This window comes from Caenorhabditis remanei, chromosome II (genome assembly GCF_010183535.1).
Source record: "Caenorhabditis remanei strain PX506 chromosome II, whole genome shotgun sequence".
Lineage (NCBI taxonomy): Eukaryota > Metazoa > Nematoda > Chromadorea > Rhabditida > Rhabditidae > Caenorhabditis > Caenorhabditis remanei.
In genome coordinates, this window is record NC_071329.1 from 5,226,510 (window position 1) to 5,246,170 (window position 19,661).

The 19,661-nt window shown below is 38.3% G+C and overlaps 5 protein-coding genes across 5 annotated transcripts; 2 read left to right on the forward strand and 3 right to left on the reverse strand.

The window, feature by feature from the left end:
• Positions 1 to 20: 20 nt before the first annotated feature.
• GCK72_004643 (uncharacterized protein) lies at positions 21 to 978 on the reverse strand (the record flags this gene model as incomplete). The annotated part of the gene is made up of 3 exons (XM_053724807.1): positions 21 to 743; positions 793 to 864; positions 973 to 978. 3 exons carry the CDS (start codon positions 976 to 978, stop codon positions 21 to 23), a joined length of 801 nt encoding a protein of 266 aa, XP_053589001.1.
• A 2,443-nt stretch (positions 979 to 3,421) lies between these two features.
• On the forward strand, positions 3,422 to 5,670 carry GCK72_004644 (uncharacterized protein; the record flags this gene model as incomplete). Its single annotated transcript, XM_053724808.1, has 3 exons — positions 3,422 to 4,012; positions 4,673 to 4,969; positions 5,584 to 5,670. The coding sequence occupies 3 exons, from the start codon at positions 3,422 to 3,424 to the stop codon at positions 5,668 to 5,670; spliced, it is 975 nt and encodes a 324-aa protein (XP_053589002.1).
• Positions 5,671 to 6,595: 925 nt separating this feature from the next.
• GCK72_004645 (uncharacterized protein) lies at positions 6,596 to 7,420 on the reverse strand (the record flags this gene model as incomplete). Its single annotated transcript, XM_003104270.2, has 2 exons — positions 6,596 to 6,868; positions 7,334 to 7,420. The coding sequence occupies 2 exons, from the start codon at positions 7,418 to 7,420 to the stop codon at positions 6,596 to 6,598; spliced, it is 360 nt and encodes a 119-aa protein (XP_003104318.2).
• Positions 7,421 to 11,942: 4,522 nt separating this feature from the next.
• Positions 11,943 to 18,046, reverse strand: GCK72_004646 (uncharacterized protein; the record flags this gene model as incomplete). The annotated part of the gene is made up of 10 exons (XM_053724809.1): positions 11,943 to 12,192; positions 12,239 to 12,372; positions 12,416 to 12,535; positions 12,591 to 12,649; positions 12,829 to 13,047; positions 13,167 to 13,260; positions 15,253 to 15,407; positions 17,223 to 17,380; positions 17,433 to 17,547; positions 17,986 to 18,046. The coding sequence occupies 10 exons, from the start codon at positions 18,044 to 18,046 to the stop codon at positions 11,943 to 11,945; spliced, it is 1,365 nt and encodes a 454-aa protein (XP_053589003.1).
• On the forward strand, positions 14,344 to 15,619 carry GCK72_004647 (uncharacterized protein; the record flags this gene model as incomplete). The annotated part of the gene is made up of 4 exons (XM_003104292.2): positions 14,344 to 14,534; positions 14,580 to 14,743; positions 14,791 to 15,022; positions 15,067 to 15,619. 4 exons carry the CDS (start codon positions 14,344 to 14,346, stop codon positions 15,617 to 15,619), a joined length of 1,140 nt encoding a protein of 379 aa, XP_003104340.2.
• Positions 18,047 to 19,661: the final 1,615 nt, after the last annotated feature.

The window sequence follows — 19,661 nt, forward strand, 5'->3', positions numbered from 1 at the left end:
AAAAGTAACATATTGTCAGTTCAAACAATTATTGCTGAATCCCGCGGCGCAAAATCCCTCTTCATCAAGTCCAATGCATCATCAATCGCGAATTGCAGCCTGAAATTCCGCTTTAATTTCATCTTCATTTTATGTTTCTCAAGAGCCATTTCCAAGGGAAGAAGTCGCATCCAATAATAAGATTCTTTTCCGAGTGTTTTGAGAACTTGAAATCCTGTTAATATCCAGTGTTTCTCATCATAGATGTTTTTGTTTTCCATCGTCCCCAAAACACCAACAAAAACAGATTCCACGATTTTTCTAGACAAAAATTCAATAAGAAAAAGATTAGCGAGAAAAACGTAGAGTCCCAGTGATCTTCTTCTGAGTCTATCTTGTTCATCTGCCAATAAAACATCTTTTGGATTTTCCTCCAATCCAACAGGTCCATTTTGGTTGGGGTCGACGCATTGGTGGTTATCCGGATTAATATCTTCATTAAACAGTTCTTGAGCTTCCGACAATATTAAAAATTTTATTTTCGCGCCAATGATCCCATTGTGTTGAAAAAATTTTTTGATCACTTTTGTATAAAGAGCACAATACTCTGGTTCATTGATGCATTTTTCGAGGAACAACTTGGCAACTTGTTTAAGATTATCCTCATTCGAGTTGAAGTCATACGTAAGAAGTTCTTGAACAATTTGATCCAAGGTTTGTTGTGTGACTTTGTTGAGTAGTTGTCGAACTTTATTTGTAACCGTCTGAAATAATTGACGTCGGAATGAAAATCAATAATTATGAACTGTTCACCATCAATGAAACGTCATTTTTGTCCCTCTGTCGTTGCGGTTTCCATCGATTCAGAGTGTTATTTAGACAGGACTGAAAAAAAAGTTGAAAAATTATGATACTTTGATTGCGGAGCTGTAGAAAAACATTTGCTCTAATGACTTTTTCAAAAAAGAAGTCCATTTTCCGCCAAGAACACACCTTCATAATGTTGTGACCTTCGAAATGGAAGAAAAGTAATCAGAATTTAAATGCGACACGAAAATTGAAAATAAGGGTAGTTTAGTATAGGGAAACTGAAAAATTACAAATTATCAGTAGTGAAATGATAGAGAGTTTCGTTCTTATCAAACAATGATTCCTTATGTCAACATTCAATTGTGAATTTTTAGATTGTAAACAACTGAAATGAGGAGAAGTAAAATTGGAAAGCAATTCTAATTATATTTGAAAGCAGGGATGTGCGGAACGGAATTCGGAATTCCGAAAAATTCCGAAAATCGGCTCATTTTCGGAACGGAATTCCGATCGGAATATTCCGAAAAAAAATTTCGGAATGGAAGACAAAGTACTGTATTAAAGGCGCATGCGCACTTTTCATGACGGGTCTCGAACAGATTTTTTTCCGCAGTTTTCAGGCGGTTTTTTTTTTTAATTTTCGTCATTTCGCAGTGTTTTTTTTACACAAAAAAACGGTTTTCAGCATTCGATATGGGTAAATGGGACAATCTGTTGAAAAAAAATTCCGACGGAACGAAAATATGTGTTTTGTGCCACAAGAAGTTTAGCAGAAGCAGGGGAACACGAATGTTTTTTTAAGACATTTCAAAAATGATCACAACGAAGAATATCGAAAGGTAAGTATTTTCGAAACAAAATAAATTAACAATTAGGATTTTCACATTTTCAGATTCAAAATTGTTCAATGAAGACTACAGAAACCGAGGAGCCGGCGTCGAAAAAATCACAACCTCAAATCGATCATTGTTTTTCGGCTTATGCGGATAATGGGCCGAAAACTGTACAAACCTAGAGAGCTTTGATCCAACTTATCGCATCTGCAGCATTACCGCTGAGTCTCGTTGAACATGCTTTTATTCTTACAGAGAAACCTTCCATTGATGGGATTTGATTAGTCTCCCATATTTTCTGTTAAGATTTTCTGTTTTCTTGTTGTTTGGAATCTATTTGCTGAAAGTTATTTTTCTCTTACTGCTGATTCTCTCAATTTGTTAAAGTTGTTCAATTGTTCAGTTCTCTTGACTTGTTTTAAGGTTAATTATTGACTTTTTAAACTCACTGTTTTTATTGTTGAAATTTACTGTTCTTATTGTTGAAAATAAAAAGTGAAAAATAATGAGATCGGCTAATTGGAAGAAACTCGAGAAATAATAAGAAAAAATGAAAATTCCGAAAGTCCGAAAATCGGAATATTCCGACATTCCGAAAGTCCGAAAATCCGAAATTCCGAAATTTCGAAAATCCGAAATTCGGAATAGTCCGAGATTCCGAAAGTCCGAAAATTTGAAATTCGGACAATTCCGAGATTCCGAAATTCCGAAATTTTGAAACTCGGACATTTTTTAGTGTCCGAAATTCCGAAATTTTCCTGTCCGCGCATCCCTGATTTGAAAGACGAGACAAAATTGAAGCTCTTGTCTACCATAACTTGCATCCTTCAGCGACAGGTGGAGAATATACAGATGGATAGGCATAACGTAAATCGAAAAAGTTAAGAACTATGAAACAAAGTTCATCCTTCAAAGTTAAAGAAATTCACTGAGATTTCAAGAAAATCCGCTTAGGCTGTCAATTGAAAAAAATCCAAAAAACTTTGCTCCTAATGATTTTTTTTGGTTTTTTGTCAATTTGTACAGACCAATGAGACGTGCAGTTTTAAGTTAGAATTGATATCATGTGACAAGGGAAGTCCTCGAAGTGTTCTCGTTCTAACGACTCAAAAATTTGACCCCTGATACTTTCGAGTCAGTAGAATCCGAGTCTGAAAAAAGTTCTGCTACATCTTTTTTTGAGCCGAGTTATAAGCCGTCAAACTTTTCCTATAATTAAAAATGTTTTGCGTAGAACGCTGTCTGCAGGAATATCCGCCAAAACATATCTCCCAATTTTTCAACCATTGGTGGTGTAAGAGTTAGTGGTGATAACTCGGCTCAGAAAAGGATTTAGCAGAATTTTTTTCAGATTCGGATACTACGGACTCGAAAGTATCAGGGGTTAAACTTTTGAGTCGTTAGAAAGAGGACACTTCTTACCTTGTGAGATTTTGCCATGGGATCACAAATTGCTTCATCATTTTTGCTTTTGTAGAGAATACATGTTAAATAAATTGACTTTACTCATTCTAAAGGTCTCAGAAAGCTCAATTCAAATACTTTAACAATTTTCAAAATCTTTCACAAAAAACGCACTATAACGGGACTCATCATAAATCCCCCACCTCCCATCATTTTTTGTTGTTCGATGTCGCAATCCCCTATATCTTCTCGATTTCTCTTCATTTTTCCAATTCTCATCGAAATCACAGGATGATTTGACTACAATCCCGTCAAACAAGTCTTCACGATTTCTTATCTCGGCTTCCATCCTGCCCGCAATCATTGTTACATAGCCACGGCGTCTTATCATGTCTATGAAAATCTTTCTCATTTTTTCTTCATTTTTATTGTTATTTTCTGATGGAAAATCCCTGAATTCAAATTCAAATCGACCGGAGGACCCCTTCAAAACAAAATTTGTGGCTAGTAAAAGTGAGGAGCTCACTGACACCGAGGATGAAGACGTCTCCCTCGAAGAATCGCATGAGCTAGTCAGAATCACCACCACCCGAGCGCCACGTCTTCTATATCCCCCTACTCATCAGAATCTTCTCTACTCCATATTCCCTACCCTTCAAAAAGAAAAAGACTGGAGAAAGTACTGTCCAGCGAATCAATATCAATTCCAAATCACTTGCCGTCCCGGGAAAAAACTTCGCTACGATCTCCAATTATTCTGCCAACAGTTTTCTGACATGTGTGGTGTCCCGAATATCAATTTATATCCTAGCAGATATCAGACGGAAGACGACGGACGGCCCGCTGGATACGGACAGAAACAGAAGAATGGAAACTTTGGAGTCGGAAGATCTTGGGCGTTTGGATTGGGAGCCATTCCTGGAATGGAGGTTCGCACGAGTCAAGGAGCCGATATTGGAAATGAGAAATTGCCGTTCTTTGATCAGGTTAGTGGCGTGGCCTAGAAAACGAAAATTTGTGAAGCTAGTTCTTCACACAAAAATAGGTGGAAAAAAAGCTTCAAAGTTATTACAATCATGTCACAAAAATTTGGATGCCTAGAAATGCAAATTTTGAGAAACATAGTCCCTGGCGAAAAATAGTGTCAAAATTGTGGTTTCTAGAATGGTTAATACGACTTTTATCGCTTTGTATAAAGTTGATGGCCTAGAAACCCAATTTCTTAAAAAACTAGTCCCCTTAAATTTTTCTCGTTTTGTGACCTAGAAATCCAATTTTAGAGAAAACTAGTCCATCGTCAAATTTTGTGGGCTTTGACGGATTCTCTCACTTTTTCGAACTTTCTCCGATGATATTACGCGTTTCCTCACTCAAAGAAGTCGTTGCGTGGCCTAGAAATCCAAAGTTAAGAAAACTAATCCCCGAACTGAAATTACATAAAAGAGCTTCAAAATAAACATATAACCGCAGCACATATCGTTAGTGGCCTAGAAAACCAAATTTCGAAAAAAACTACTCCTCCGAGACAACAAGACCTAAAAAATTCGATCTGGTTACGAACAAAATGATGACCTAGAGTTTTCTATGTAGCAAACTAGTCCCCCACTCGTTACCAATAAAATTTCAACATTTCCCTTCTTTTCCAGATCGGTGGAATGATGCTCAATTACGGAGGAGAAGTCGGTGTCCTGGGACATCGCACCGGAAAGGGACCAGCTCGATCTATGAATGCGTTGGCTCGTGGATACCCATCCCTCGGTCTAGGTCCACCAAATAAGGCAGCAGACAGTCAATTCCAAGAATCTGTGGCAAAGGCGTTAGGTGTCCCATCGCTAAACAATGTGTTCAATAAACTAGCGAAAAATTCCAAGAACAAGAAGATTACCGGTTATGAACCGGGATACGGAGCAGTCAATCCTCATGGTCCATTTGCAATTGGAAAGGTAGGCTGTTTTCATGATTTTCTGATTTCCCCAACCTTCCCAAAGTGAAGGGGCGGAGCCTAGTCGCACACAAAACATAGTAGACGGCGGAACCCGTGAGATGTCGGCCGCTCGTCTACCCTCGCTTTTATAAACCGACGCGCCGTTTTCCACTAGTTGGCGGTGCTCGCATCGTACGTTTCGCTCTCGGTTTCGATAGATCTCGCCTTTAAGTTAGTAGAACTCACTCCGATTCTTAAATCGTGTCCCCAAAAATAGAAGGAACGGAAGCTCCCGATGAAAATGAATATATATCTGAAAAACGGTTTCAGCCAGAATTAAAAATTCTGGAAATATTCAGCTCGTGAAGATGCCTCGGTCCAAGAGCTCCATCTATTTCAGAGGAAATGTGATCCCTTTGAGAACTAACCACCTTGAAGACTTGTCTGTAATCAGACTAACATTCGGTCGGTTACTGTACTCAGTTGGGTTTCACACTCGTCCATAGAGCCTCGCCTAGGTAACACTTAAGCAAAATTCAAAATTCAAAATTCAATGAGCACCGCCGATATGGGCTCCGCTTGTTAGGAGATTACCCATAAATTTTTGCACTTTTATTCCCTAATTTGTTTCAGACCGACCTCGACGATATCAACCTGCCTGGTGGCTTCGGCGCTATCGAAATGCTGCGTGGAAGTGGAATGGGTATTGGAAAGAAGTAATAATCCGGAAAATGTAATAATAATTTTTACTCAAAACGTGCAATATTTGAAATTGATATCAATGTGTGTGTGTGTGCAATAAACCCTTTTACATGACAAAAATTGTTTTTAAAAGTCAAAATTCGTTTTCTTAGAAAGCGTATAAGCTTGCCAGGAATAATTAAAATGTCTAGATCTTTTGCACGCGTATTGTACCTACATAGATCTCCATTTTTTGTAGTTGACAACTTTTTTGTACGAGTCTTCGCTAGAAAGTTATACCTTTGTGTATCCAAAGAAAGTGTGTCCAAAGTAATTCGGTGTGTCTGACTTTGAGGTCCTATACCGTTTAGGGTAGCGGTTGTATAAAAAAAAGTGTCAACTGCAAAAATAAAGCCTTTAACTTAAACTGTAACAAAAAATCTTCAAAAAATCAATAATTTAAAGTCTCACGACATCTTGCCGAAGTTAGCCAGCTTTTCGAAAAAAAAAACCTTCAAATTCAACCCTGACAAACATCTTTCGTTTAACCCGTCAATCGGTATGTCTGTCTGTCTGTCTGTGAGTTCGGATGTCCGGATGTCCATCCGTATGCCCGTGTGTCCGTATGTCTATCGCTCTGTCGATATGTGTGTCAAGTTTTTCGAAGAATTTATTTATATCCCGGACAGACATCTTCATTTAACTTGTTCATCAGTCTGTAAATCTGTCAGTGTGTCCAGATGTCCGGATGTTTGTCTGCCTGTTTGTCGGTTCGTCTGTCTATCCGGATGTCCAAAGATCCAAACAATTTTAAAAATCAATAACTTCATTCATTTTCTCAAAAAACAGACACACAAAACGACAATTTGTCATCGGAATAAGGCACATATTATATGAAAAGTTACGAAACCATAACTTTTTCTCACAAAAAACAAATAAATATATATTCTCCACACATCCCCGCCTATTCCTCTCTCTTCTCCTCCTCCTTCTCCTCCTTCGGCTCATTCGTCGTCACATCGGCAGTGGCCGCCTCATAGACCTTCTTCAGTTCTGGCACAATCTCCTCCTTGGTGAATTCCGACGCAGCATCGTACTTCTCCGACAACCATTCTCTGATGTTCTTATGGGTTTCTGGGTCTTGAAGCTTCTCTTTGTACTCGTTGAATTTGTCACGGATTGCTGGCGAGGCGCTCTCTTTGAACCATCCGGCGGCGTTGTTGAGCCCTCCGCTCACCTGGAAAACGGAGAAATTTAGAGAGAGCTCCGCCCATTTTTAGAGCACATTCGGTAAGTTAACCATGCGGCACTGTTAGTTATCGAGGCACTGTAAATGTCTAGGCGGCAATTCTGTAAAAAGGAGAGGCTGCTCCCGCATTCCTCGCTTGGAATTTTTTTTTAGTGCGGCACAGTTTTTGCGTTTTTCCTGCGGCAGTATTGCAAAAAGGGGCGTGGCCCATTCTTACCGGATCTATGTAGGCCTTGTTGGCAGTGTAGAATTGGGATAGTTTTTCCATTTTTTGAAAACTTGGAATCGAATTTTCGGAAAACATTTTTGAACACTTTGTACACGTGGACAAACATTCAAAAATTTTGGGAAAAGTTCACGGAAACTTTTTTCAAAACTCAAATTTTAAGTTTCTGGTTCTCATGGACTAGGAATCCCTATGGTGGCCGAGTTTCGGGTACCTAGGCCACTTACTGTATCAGTGAATCCATCCCACCAATCCGCTTGAACGGAGCTTGCTAGAAGAAGCGTGACGAGGATGGTCAACGTGACGGGGCGCATTCTGGAATATGAATATAAAATGGTGTTCAGAAGAAAAATGTCGAAATCAAAGTGAAAAAATGCTGAAAATATGAGGGAAACACTGGCGTATTTATAGGGGGGAGCGTGGTGAGTCACTCAGGACGTTATCATTTTTTATGGGAGTGAGAAAGAAACAAAGAAGGGGAAGCTGAAGAAACGTGTGGGGGATGATGATGGAGAATGGGGGGAATATGGAAATTTTTATGAGATTTTGGGAGAAGGGGGTGGGTGAGGGTAAAGGGTTACGGTAGGTATCTTTCAGGAGCCCATGTTCAACAGCTCACAGCTGTGTACGGGGGAAAACAACAGTATTTTCTGTCTAGGACACCGGGGTACCCCCTCAACGTTGACAATTTTCCAGCAAAACCGGATTTTTCTTTATATTTAACAATTTTCTGTATTAAATACCAGAAATGGAACGCGTTTTGAAAACGTCGCTCAATTCCAGAATATTCTGAAAACGCTGTCAATAGGAGAAAAGAAGATCAAACATGTGGAAGTTTGAAGAAAAAGAAGGGGGAAGGAATAAGCAACAAGAACAGGAAATAGTAGTTTGATATGCAAATATGGGTAGGCTTTTCGTCTGTTCAATACTATCGACAAACATTAACTTTAAAGTGGAGAAGTGGGGGGGGGGGGGGGAACAAGCTATCAAATATCACTAGGTGAATGGGAACACGAAGAGTGAGAAGGTAGTGGGAGGGGTAGGAAACTGGTAAAGTTGGAGACCGATTTATGAGGCCCATCGTAGTCGGAAAAAACTAATTTTTAGGTATGTACTAGACCAACTTTAGACCTCAATTTTTTTTGGATTTGTAAGCCTAAGGCCGTAATCACTGGGCCGTAAGCCTAAGACCGTAAGCCTAAGATCGTGAGCCTAAGGCCGTGAGCTTAAGGCCGTGAGCCTAAGGTCGTAAGCTTAAGACCGTGAGCCTAAGGTCGTGAGCTTAAGACAGTGAGCCTAATGTCGTAAGCCTAAGGACATAAGCCTAAGTCCGTAAGCCTAGTTGTAAGGGCGTAAGTCTAGGGCCTCAAGACTACGGTCTGAAGCCTGAGGGTTCAGACTTAATACGCTTAAAGCCCAGGACTTTGAACCTAAAGTCTGAAGCCTAGAAACTCATCTCTATGTATAACCTAGTTGTCAAGAACCTGGATTATTGAAAAAATCACAAGACTTATCACAAAAAGAACCGAAAATCCACTAGAAGAACGATGTGTCGAGCAAAGAAATGCTCTCGTTGTGCAATAATGAGAACGAAAGCAGGTGACTTGTATCATGATGATGCTCCTTATAGTGTAATAGCTTTTAGGATGAGGAAGAGCTGAACCATTTGACCAATAGTTGGAAGGAAAAAAACACACACACAGAGATATGATCATTGTGTTTTGTGTTGTTTTGAAAAATGAGAAGGGGGCAGGGGAGAAAGCGGGTGAGTCATAGTTTTGTCATGAACCGGCATATGGCAAGGTGACCGGGAAAAAAGAAGCGGCTACTGTAGTAGGACATTCAGAATATTGCCATAGCTTGAATAGATTTCAAAAAAAAATTACATTTTCAAGTAACTCATTGAGGTCAGACCGAAAATGTTGTTGCCAGTGTATTAGAGTGATTATGGTAAGGTGTTCGTGGTGAGACCCACGGAGAGGAGGTCTTACCACGAAATAGGAAGAATCTGGAACATTTTCAAAACTTCAAGAAAAATCATAGAAAAAACATGGACGAGATTCTCAAAACAAAATTTTCGAAACATAAAAGCGTCACAATCCGAAAATATATTGAACTGTGGTGGTGGTAGGAGATATTTTGAAACCGGACGTTTCAAAACCGGGACATTTCGAAACCAGCGATGATGTAAGTGATCTCGACAGGCTATCAAAACTTCCATTTTATTTAGGAACCCGGACAAACAGACGCACAGACAGACATAGTTCTTTTCACAAGAAACCGTGTTCTGTGTGTCTGTTAGTACCAATTTGAGCCGCTAATCAGCAAATTCAAAAGAAAATTTTCTGGCAACATGCCAAGTCTATCTCCACTTTTTGCAAAAATCATCGCATTGCCGAAATAAATCCCTCCTCTCTCAAGACTGGTTCCCGACCGGGATAATACATACGTTCCGCTTACAGATCACTCACACACAAACACACATATCATCATAATCCTATTTGAGAGGGAGAGAAAAAGGAAATGCAAACAAAAATGGGAAAGTGGGAAGTGCGCTCTATAGAGAGAAATGAAAAAACATGACTACTAGAGCGCACTTTCTCAATTTTGGGAGATAAGATTAGACCACAACCGAGAGAGAATCGGACAGCTAACGCTCCTGCTGCTGCTGCTAAACTTGATTGATTGTGGTCGGGAAGTGGGGGTCTTAGCGAAACAATATAATGAGTAAGAGAGATAGAGAAGGCAAGAATTGACGGTGTAACAGTTGCGAGAAGAAGAGAATATTGTGTAAAGACGTCGAGTCCTCTCACCACTTAGTCTCCACTTTAGTTTATTAGGTGAATGAAAAATTGGAAGTGGTTCTGGCGATGAGTCATGATTGAGGGTTTAGTCACAATTGGGCAGGTGTTAGGAACAGAAAGTTCAAGAAAAAGTGAAACTTTTTGAAATAATGATTTTTTGAAGAAAAAAAATTGACCTACTTTGAGACAGCGCACTAACTAAATTTAGCCCGATAATTGTGAATTTTTCAAGTTTTTGAGAGTAAAATTGGATTTTCATTATTGTAATTAATAACTACATATTTTGTAGAAGTTTTCCTTATATAGTAAGGACCATAATTCAAACAACATTGACCTTTTTCAGTTGAAAATGTCCAATTTTGAGAATGTGTTACGGTATCATTTATTGTCCCACCAAGTAAAATTTTAATGAATTATACAGATCAAAAGCAGAGCTCCATTTTTGTAGTTGATAACTTTTTTGCACGGACACTCCCTAGAGAGTTATGGTCACTTCAAGACGACAGCTCAAAAGTCGGACTGTTTTGAAAGCCGATAACTAAAAATTGAAAAGTTTTTTATTGACTCAAAGTAGCGCTCGAAATGGGGCGTTCCACTTTTTTCCGGGATTTTTGTGAAACTGTCAGTTTTGTCGGAGAATTGTGAAACTTTCACAGAATCTGAAGACATCGATGGGGACGTGATTCCCAAAGTTTCAAAAATATACGTTCATTTTAAACCGTTTTATGACAATCCGGGACGCGCGGGACGGGGACGCGCGGGACGTCCCAACTCGTCCCATTTCGAGCGCTAACTCAAAGAAACGTCAGGAATTTCACAATTTTTAACTTTAAAACTCACTTAACGAACAACTCAATTGAACAGAAAATGACACAAATGACAATGAAATCGATGAGTCACCACTAGGCACAACAGGCGCTAATAGAGAAAAGGGGACAAAGAATGAAGGGTGAAGGTCATTAATCTAATGTGCTGGTCGATATCTTATCGTTTTTTGCTCAAGATGTTGTGTATTGTCATAAAAAAATAAAAGGTCGATGGATGGGTCATAAATCAATCGGTATTAGCCAGGGGGGCAAATAAAAAGACACGGCTGAACCAACAAAGGAAATTATTTAAGGTCGTAAATACTGTGAAAAAAATAAAGTTTCGACAAGGATTTTCAAAAAAAAATTTCGCGGGCTGGAACACGCAAGCGCATAAAGTTGTGGGCGGAGCTTAAACTGCAAGCGGCGAGGTTCTTAATTTGGAAAAAACAACTGGAATTAGAACCGTGCAGCATATTTAAGCTTTCAGTTTAAGCTCCGCCCACAACTTTATGCGCTTGCGTGTTCCAGCCCGCGAAATCTTTTTTGAAAATCCTTGTCGAAACTTTATTTTTTCATAGTAGGATAAACTCTAGCTGTTAACTATACTATCGGTTTTTCAGATTAGAATTGAGGTTGACAAGATTATGAAAAGAAGCATAATTAGCAGTTGTTAATGTCAATTTTAACAGAGTATGTATGTAAATCAAACATTAGTATTCCGTTTTATAATTAGATAATTTTGTACGGAGCCTCACCAAGAAAACTATTCTTGCAAGTTGGGCATTTTTCTAACATCTGTCACGAAATAACCTGTTGTTCCATAGGTTCATGCTTTGTCTGATTGTGTTGAACAAACCGAATTATATGATTTTGTAGTTGACAATTTTTTGCACGGGCGCTCCCAAGCAAGTTACGTATCGACAAAGTTATTCCTCCCTCGAATCGTACCATTTCAGTGCAAACTAGAGTGATTTTTGAGTTGTCTCCTTAAAATCACCATAACTCTCTAGGGAGTGTCTGTACAAAAAAGTTGTCAACTACAAAAATAAAGATTTAGGTTTGATCTACATACAATGCAAAATTTGGCTTCATGGAGCCGTAGGCACGCTGTCAAAAGTTTGCGAAAAAGTTGCGAAAACTGTGTATTCTGGATAAAAACTTAAAACTTGAATGAACATTAAAAAATTTAAATTTTTTATTGAAACTCTTAAAAATAACAAAATCTAACTCCACGACCTATCCAACTCCTCGAAATAAGTGTTCGTTTGTTCACTCGCATTGAAAGTGATTCTGTTCCCAAATGTATCTTGTATTTTCAACGAGTTGAAGCTCTCCTCCACAGAATCCATCGGATTTATCTGATTCTTGTTGATTTTCACTTTAATCCGTCGGACTCTTGCTATGATCTGCTCCAACTCGTTTCGATACTTTGGATTGTGATGGTAGATCACAAATGGGGTGACAAGAGCGTATCTGAGTTTTTAAATCTTATTCAGATTATTTCATTTTGTTCTCTTACAGTAGGCATATAGTGTCGTAGATTACTGTATTCAGGTTCTTCCATGACCTTGAAATGCTTAAATTATCAATCAATAAGCATACAGGACCACTGATTTGGAAAAATGCGATGCTTAAAGCCAACCGGTTGAAAAACTGAAATTCTAACATAAAATAGTTCAAGATGAAGATGGCTTACAAATGAAAACCGAATATTCTCAGAAATCTGAAACCGCTGACCCAACGAGTAGCCGCCGCCATCTGTCCTGTTACTCCGATAGTAATAATTACGATTCACAATGAAATTCAAGTGGTTTCCCTGAAAATTTTGAAATTTTTAATTTTAAAATTTGTCTCACTGCAAATTAACTCACCAAATACGAAAGACCACTGAGCAAAATGAACAATGTGGCATGTGGAATTGTATTGGAAGCTGAAATTAATTAATAAAAAAAAAAAAAAAGAAACTGAAGAGAGTGGGATTCGAACCCACGCCCCCGAAGGGACTGGTGCCTTAAACCAGCGCCTTGGACCGCTCGGCCATCTCTCCACGTTTCACAAGTCACCGGGAGGGCATACAAAATCTTTCTCCTCTCGCTCCCGCTAACTCACCATTATGAAAGTCGAGTGCAGAGACGAAAGCGATGGCATAGATGACCCATAGAATCAGAAAAACCAGCCATTTCCTCTGATTTCTTTCATAATCCATCAGGAAATACGTGGCAAACCATCGTTCAGCGACGAATGCGGATAGACAATAGAAACCAGGGAAACAGAATAAGGCGCGGAGGAGGGAGATGGTGTAGAAGATCTCGTTGTTCAAGTCGTCGCCTGAAAATGTTGGAGATTGGGGGAGGAGCTTAGAAACGGGTAGAAATAGCATGAGAATGAGCAAAAACACCGAAAAAAGCAACATTTTAAGGAAAAAATGTTTATTCAAAATGTATTACTTTTTCGATCTTGAACAATCTTGATATTTTGGAGCTCGAAGTTTCGAAACCATGACATTTCGATACTAAACGTGAGACAGGTTTTGGAAAATCCCTACAAATGGCTTAAAAGCAGAGGAAATACCAAAAAATCCACAATTTTTAAACAAAAAATTCACAGAAAAATCCTCAAAAAATGTTTTTGAAAATTTCAACCTTTTTTGGGATTCTAGAACTGTGGCAATGTTTTAAAACACAATTTGACTTATTCAGGATTTCCGAAAGTTCATTTTGAGTAGTTTTATATGTCAGATTTAAAAAAAATTTCGATACATTTTCGATGATTTTTCTTCTTGTTTTATGTACTCGTAAGGCTCTGTTGCGATATCTATGATTTCATCCCCAAAAATACACTAAAACTACTCAAAAACCTCTCAACCCAACCTTCCCAAAGTGAGTGGGCGGAGCCTAGTCGTACACAAAACATAGTAGACGGCGGAACCCGTGAGATGTCGGCCGCTCGTCTACCCTCGCATTTATAAACCGACGCGTCGTTTTCCACTAGTTGGCGGTGCTCGCATCGTACGTTTCGCTCTCGGTTTCGATAGATCTCGCCTTTAAGTTAGTAGAACTCAAATCGATTAATAAATCGTTTCAAAAAAATAGAAGGAACGGATGCTCCCGATGAAAATGAATATGTATCTGAAAACGGTTTCAGCCAGAGTTCTCAAAATTCTGGAAATATTCAGCTCGTGAAGATGCCTCGGTCCAAGAGCTCCATCTATTTCAGAGGAAATGTGATCCCTTTGAGAACTAACCACCTTGAAGACTTGTCTGTAATCAGACTAACATTCGGTCGGCTACTGTACTCAGTTGGGTTTCACACTCGTCCATAGAGCCTCGCCTAGGTAACACTTAAGCAAAATTCAAAATTCAAAATTCAATGAGCACCGCCGATATGGGCTCCGCTTGTTAGGAGAGATTACCCATAAATTTTTGCAAGTTTTTTGTTATCAATCATACATAGAGTTGTTTCATAACAAAAACATTTGATGACTCGCCATTCAGAATGACTAAAGTATTATCAATTTGTACATTTGGTCTTTTACGCTCACTACACTTACTCACAGTTTTCACTTTTTATAGTGAAATTTTCTTTATTTTTTCTGATTTTTTTATTCCGAAATATCGATATTCGATGTTGATACTACTCCTTTCCTTCTTCCTATTATTCCAACTATCCCATTCCCAACTAGTCATCCCATTGAACTCATTAAAAGGTGACAACTTCAAAAATCTGATATCTTCCACATCTCCATACTCCTTATACGTTTCTGCTAATGAAGATAGTACCGAAATTTTGAAACAAATTTTTGTGCAGGGAAAGAAGTGAGTTCTCAGTTCTTGGAATTCGTTGTCACATTTTGTTTCCAGTCTGGATGAGATTAGAGACTCAAAAAACTCAAAATCGACTGGATTCCTACTGTCACCTCTGAAAATCCAGTCCTCGTCCGCTTATATCTCATCAAGTTTACCGGATTATCAATTGGCGTCATTAAAGGGATTTGTATATGTTACTACTACAAAACAAGCTAATGGTAAACGCTGGCAGCTAGAGCAAATTCTTAAATTTTTGTAATTCCAGACGATTCCTTTCTTGTCTACGATGTAGCTCAAAGCCAAGCTATTCGAACAAACCATACTGGAAATTACACTATAGTTTTTTTGAATACCAACCCAACCTACAGTTCAACTATCAGTAACTGGACACAAGGTTCCTCATCCACAGCAAAAATGTACAGGGGGTACCCAACGGATCTCCAAGAGGGCAATTTTCTGTTTGCTAATCCCGTTGAGCCAGTCAGTAAAGAGTTAAAGTAAGTTTTGAATACCCGACAAAGAAAAACTCAAAAGTTTTCAGATTGTTCCCTGCGGTTGAAAAATTCTCGGTTAGATTTCCACTCTTCTACTTTAAAATCACCAATTATCTATTGTTTCAAATTGAGTCGGGTAGTTTTGCTCTAGATGGTTACTCCACTACTGGATATGACTCTACTGGTTTCTATATGAAACCACGAAATGAGAAACCCAAAAACTTCACGATTACCTGCATGAAAGATGATAGATATAATGGATCAACCGGGATTCTGATGAGTGGATCGAATTTACGGACGGATGCAACATTACGGATACAATTCAATGCACCAGACGACTCTAGTTTCTCAATTATTGAGATTGCGGATATAAGAATACCTGGGTTTGCTGTTAACATGATTTATTCAAGTCTTACAATTTCATCGAATAATACGGATGACGGGGAGGTTTATGTACAGTACTACATATTGCAAGATCAGTTCGTGGGAACGACGAGACCTGTTCAGCAGACAACTATGATACCAGTGACAACGACAAAGGGAAGTAATCGGGGTTATGCGGTGTGGGTTCTAATTATGTTTTTGTGTATGATTTTTTAAGATGCTTAATGAATTTTTGGACATTTTATATCTCTAAAAGAAATTCAATGTTAAAAAAAAATTTCAAAAAAAACTCGTAAATTAATCAATTTTTTGTCGTATATTTATATAATTTTGAACGTTTAATGGATCATAATACAAATTTCTCTTGAATTTCAATGCCGCTCGTTTAAAGGAGGACTGAAGTCATATTTTTTTATTTCAGATTCTGATACTTCGGAAAATTCTGAGCAACTTTCATCATTGGAGCATATGCTAAAAATCGCTTTAAACACTCTAAATTCACGTTTTCCCTGCTCAAAAGGAGCCTAGGTGGAAGAGTTTTCCCACTCGAATTTTTGCTCCCGTGTAGTCCTTTCGGACAAAATCATTTCTTTTAATTTCTCGTTTTCTCGTTTTCTTGTTTTTTTCAACAAAATTTCGTGCTTTTATCAATTTATATCGTAAAAAAGAAGAAAACACACGAAATTTCGTTGAAAAAAGCAAGAAAACGGGAAATTGAGAAACTAAAAGAAATTGTTTTGTCCGAGAGGACTACACGGGGGCAAAAATTCGCGTGGGAAAACTCTTCCATCTAGGCTCCTTTTGAGCCGGCAAAACGTGAATTTAGGGCGTTTAAAGCGATTTTTAGCATATGCTCCAATGATGAAAGTTGTTCAGAATTTTCTGAAGTATCAGGATCTGAAATAAAAAAATATGACTTCAGTCCTCCTTTAAATAAACTCGGTGGAATCTGATTGCTTGCAGTTCAAGCTCGGCCCACAATCCCCTGCCGCACTTGCGTTTCAACCAGACTAGCAAAATATCGGCCCGGCTTGGAGTCAAAAATTGTGCACAATTTTTTCACAAAAAATTTCGAAATTTTTCTCAAAAATAGTCAAAAATCCTATGTACGCTCATTTTTGCAAAAAAAATCTTTAAAATTCAGAAAAATTCAAAATTTTAAATTTTTGTACTGATACCAGGGCCGAGCCACCGATTTGAAACATTTCACCCGCCCGGGTTTCAGTACAAAAATTGACATTGTTAAAAAATTTATGAATGTTTTTGCAAAAAAACACACATTTTCAACTATGTTTTCAAATTTCGATCAAAAATCGAATGTTCATAGGAATTCTGACTGTTTTTGGTGAAAATTTCAAAAAATGTCAAAATATCTTGTTTAAAAATTGTGTACATTTTTTGAATCCGGAACAAGATTTTGCAAGTAGGAATCTCATGCAAAATTTTGACATCACTTCTTTTTCCAGCCACTTCAATATGCGAAAATAAAAGCTCAATGAGGACTCGTAAGGGGAGCGGTGCTGGTAGACACTGTGTTTCTAGTAATATCCTCTATCCTCTAGAGAACTGTTCGAACAGTTCTCTAGAGGATAAAGGATTACTAGAAACACAGTGTCTACCAGCCCCCGCTCCCCTTACGAGTCCTCATGGAGCTTTTATTACATCCAAACACTCTTTTCGCGCCAAGGTTGTTAAAACACGCAGCGGACATCCAACGGGTTCCGCCGCCGTCTATATTTTGTGTGGCGCTAGACTCCGCCCAGTTTTGGTGGGAGATGAGAGACGCGAGAGAAAACGTTTTCGTTTTTTTTTCACTCACCCGCCGGCGAATCCACTATCAACAAAACTTTCTGTGCGAGACACATCAGATGGCCAAGGACACATGGAAGATAAATCGCGTGATGAATTTTCTGGGTGTTCGTCACGAATTGACCGGTACGAATGTCGATGTACACGTTGAGAAGGTAGTAGAATAGTCTGGAATTTTGGGGTGTGAAATTTTGATGTGACACTGAGAGGAAAAACTCACACAATGAAAATGAGCATGACTTGTAGATAGAACACAGTAAGGTATACTGGATAGGTGCCTTCTATGATGGAGTAGGTTTTGTTGAAATATTTTATGTACATAGTGACAAGGAGAGCTGAAAATTGTGTATTTTTAAAAAAGTAGTAAAGAATTTGGGAGAAGACAAATAAAACTATAAAAAAGAGTCTGGACATCCGGACAAACAAATGCACAGAGAAATACGTAACGTATTCACTCAGGGTAGGCTGAAATTCAAAATCTGCATACTTGTCATTTTGGCGCTAAAATTTCAAATTTTCGTTTCAGATTTAGAAGAAATACAAAAAAATCATCAAAATTAAAAAAATATATTGCCATTTTTTTTGAAGCCGGACCTTCGGATATCAAGTATGAAAATCCGGAAATCTGGCTGAATAGAAATTTGGACATCAGGACATCCGGATGTACAGACAGAGGACAAAACCGTTTACAATTTAACAGAGCGGTTTTCAAAAATTGTACATCAGGTAGCCGGTATATCCAGATGGAGATTGATTTGGACATCCAGACAAACGGACATCAAGACAGACGGACATTTGGATATCCGGATATAGGGAACGGAAAACGGGGGACATCTGGACACCTGGATATCTCACAGATGTTTAGGTATCCAGACATCCTCATAGACAAGTATTTAGACATACGGACATTCAGATACACAGAAATCTAGGAGAGAAACAACCAGAATCATAGAAGAGTATTTTCTACCCAAAAAAAGTGACCAGGTGGAATATCTTTTCAATTTCCCAGAATATCATATTAAGGGTTCAGAAATTGCTGTGTCCAGTAAGTATCAGTAAGAATTATATATTAAAAAGAGACTTGTGACGTCTAGACAATAAGAAAAGGAGTGGAGGGCAGGTGGGAATACAATTGATGGTTTCCTATACATGTACGTTCTTTGAAAATTGAAAATTGGAGGGAAGGAGGCAATTATGTTGTGGTGTAATTCTAAAAGTATGAAAAACTAAGAAAATGGGGATTCAGATAAGTCACAGGTAAGAAAAATATGTTGGCTCCAGTATCCAATATTGGTTTCTGGAGACAATTTTTTCTCACGTTTCTCATTTTTCTTTTCTTTTATTTTTTCTTTCACATGCAGTTGTTTTCTGTTAACGCCTTCATCTGAGTGACCACATCTAGCTCCACAAAAATATTGATTAAAATTTTTTTTTGAAAATCAAAAAGAACATGTGGGGAAGGAAATTCAATTTAGGTTTCTGGAATCCAGGCAAAGGAAGCAGTAACTTCAAAAAATGTACTACAAATAAAGGTACTTTTAGATATTCTGGAGCATAACCATGCATTGGGTAATACTGGGAAAAAAGAAGATGAATTTTCTGAAAAATGTAATTTTGAAAATGACTGGTTTCCCGGTGACCAAATAATAAAAGTGAAAGTGAGTCTACCATTCAGCAGTTATTGATTGGAATGGGACGAGACAGGAGAAACCTATTCCATAAATGTTTAAGAAAAATGATTAAACCTATATTTTCAGATTTGAATTTTATTCGGATGACCTCTGTGATTTATAGGGAAAATATTTGTCAACAGGGCCAAAATGGGCAGGCGCGTAACTCGCTTCAAAGTGAGTTTTATGAGCTGAAAAATATACCAAAATGTAGATGACGGCGAGATCTATGTATGTGACTTACTTCGGGCTGGATGGCTAGTTGTCAATGTACCGCAGACCTGGATAACAGAGCTGTGTGGAAGCAAAATTTTCAAAAAAAGAAGTCGGAAGAAGGAAGAAAGAATAACATTTTCAAATAGGAAGAAGGAAGAAGAAAACGAAAATAGTTCGGAAGAAGGAAGAAGGAAGTTGGGTCCGAACCCGGAAGTCGGAAGTTAATTTTGAAAATGACAAATTTGAGGAAAATTTTTTCTAGTCATCTCTGAGAGCGAGTTTTGGCGTTGTTTTGCATACAAATTTCCATTAAAAACCACCAAAATTCCGCTGAAATTCCGTCGAAAATTACAACTTTTTTGTCAACTTTTTACACGGAAGTCGGAAGTGTCAAACAATTTCAACGGAAGAAGGAAGAAGGAAGTGAAAAAATGCTCGGAAGAAGGAAGAAGGAATCCCGCACAGCTCTGCTGCATAAAGTCCTAAAAACGCGAAAATGGTCAAAAATCCATTCTACCCCTGCCCGCTGTGCATTGACTACTAGTCATAGTAGACCCCAGACA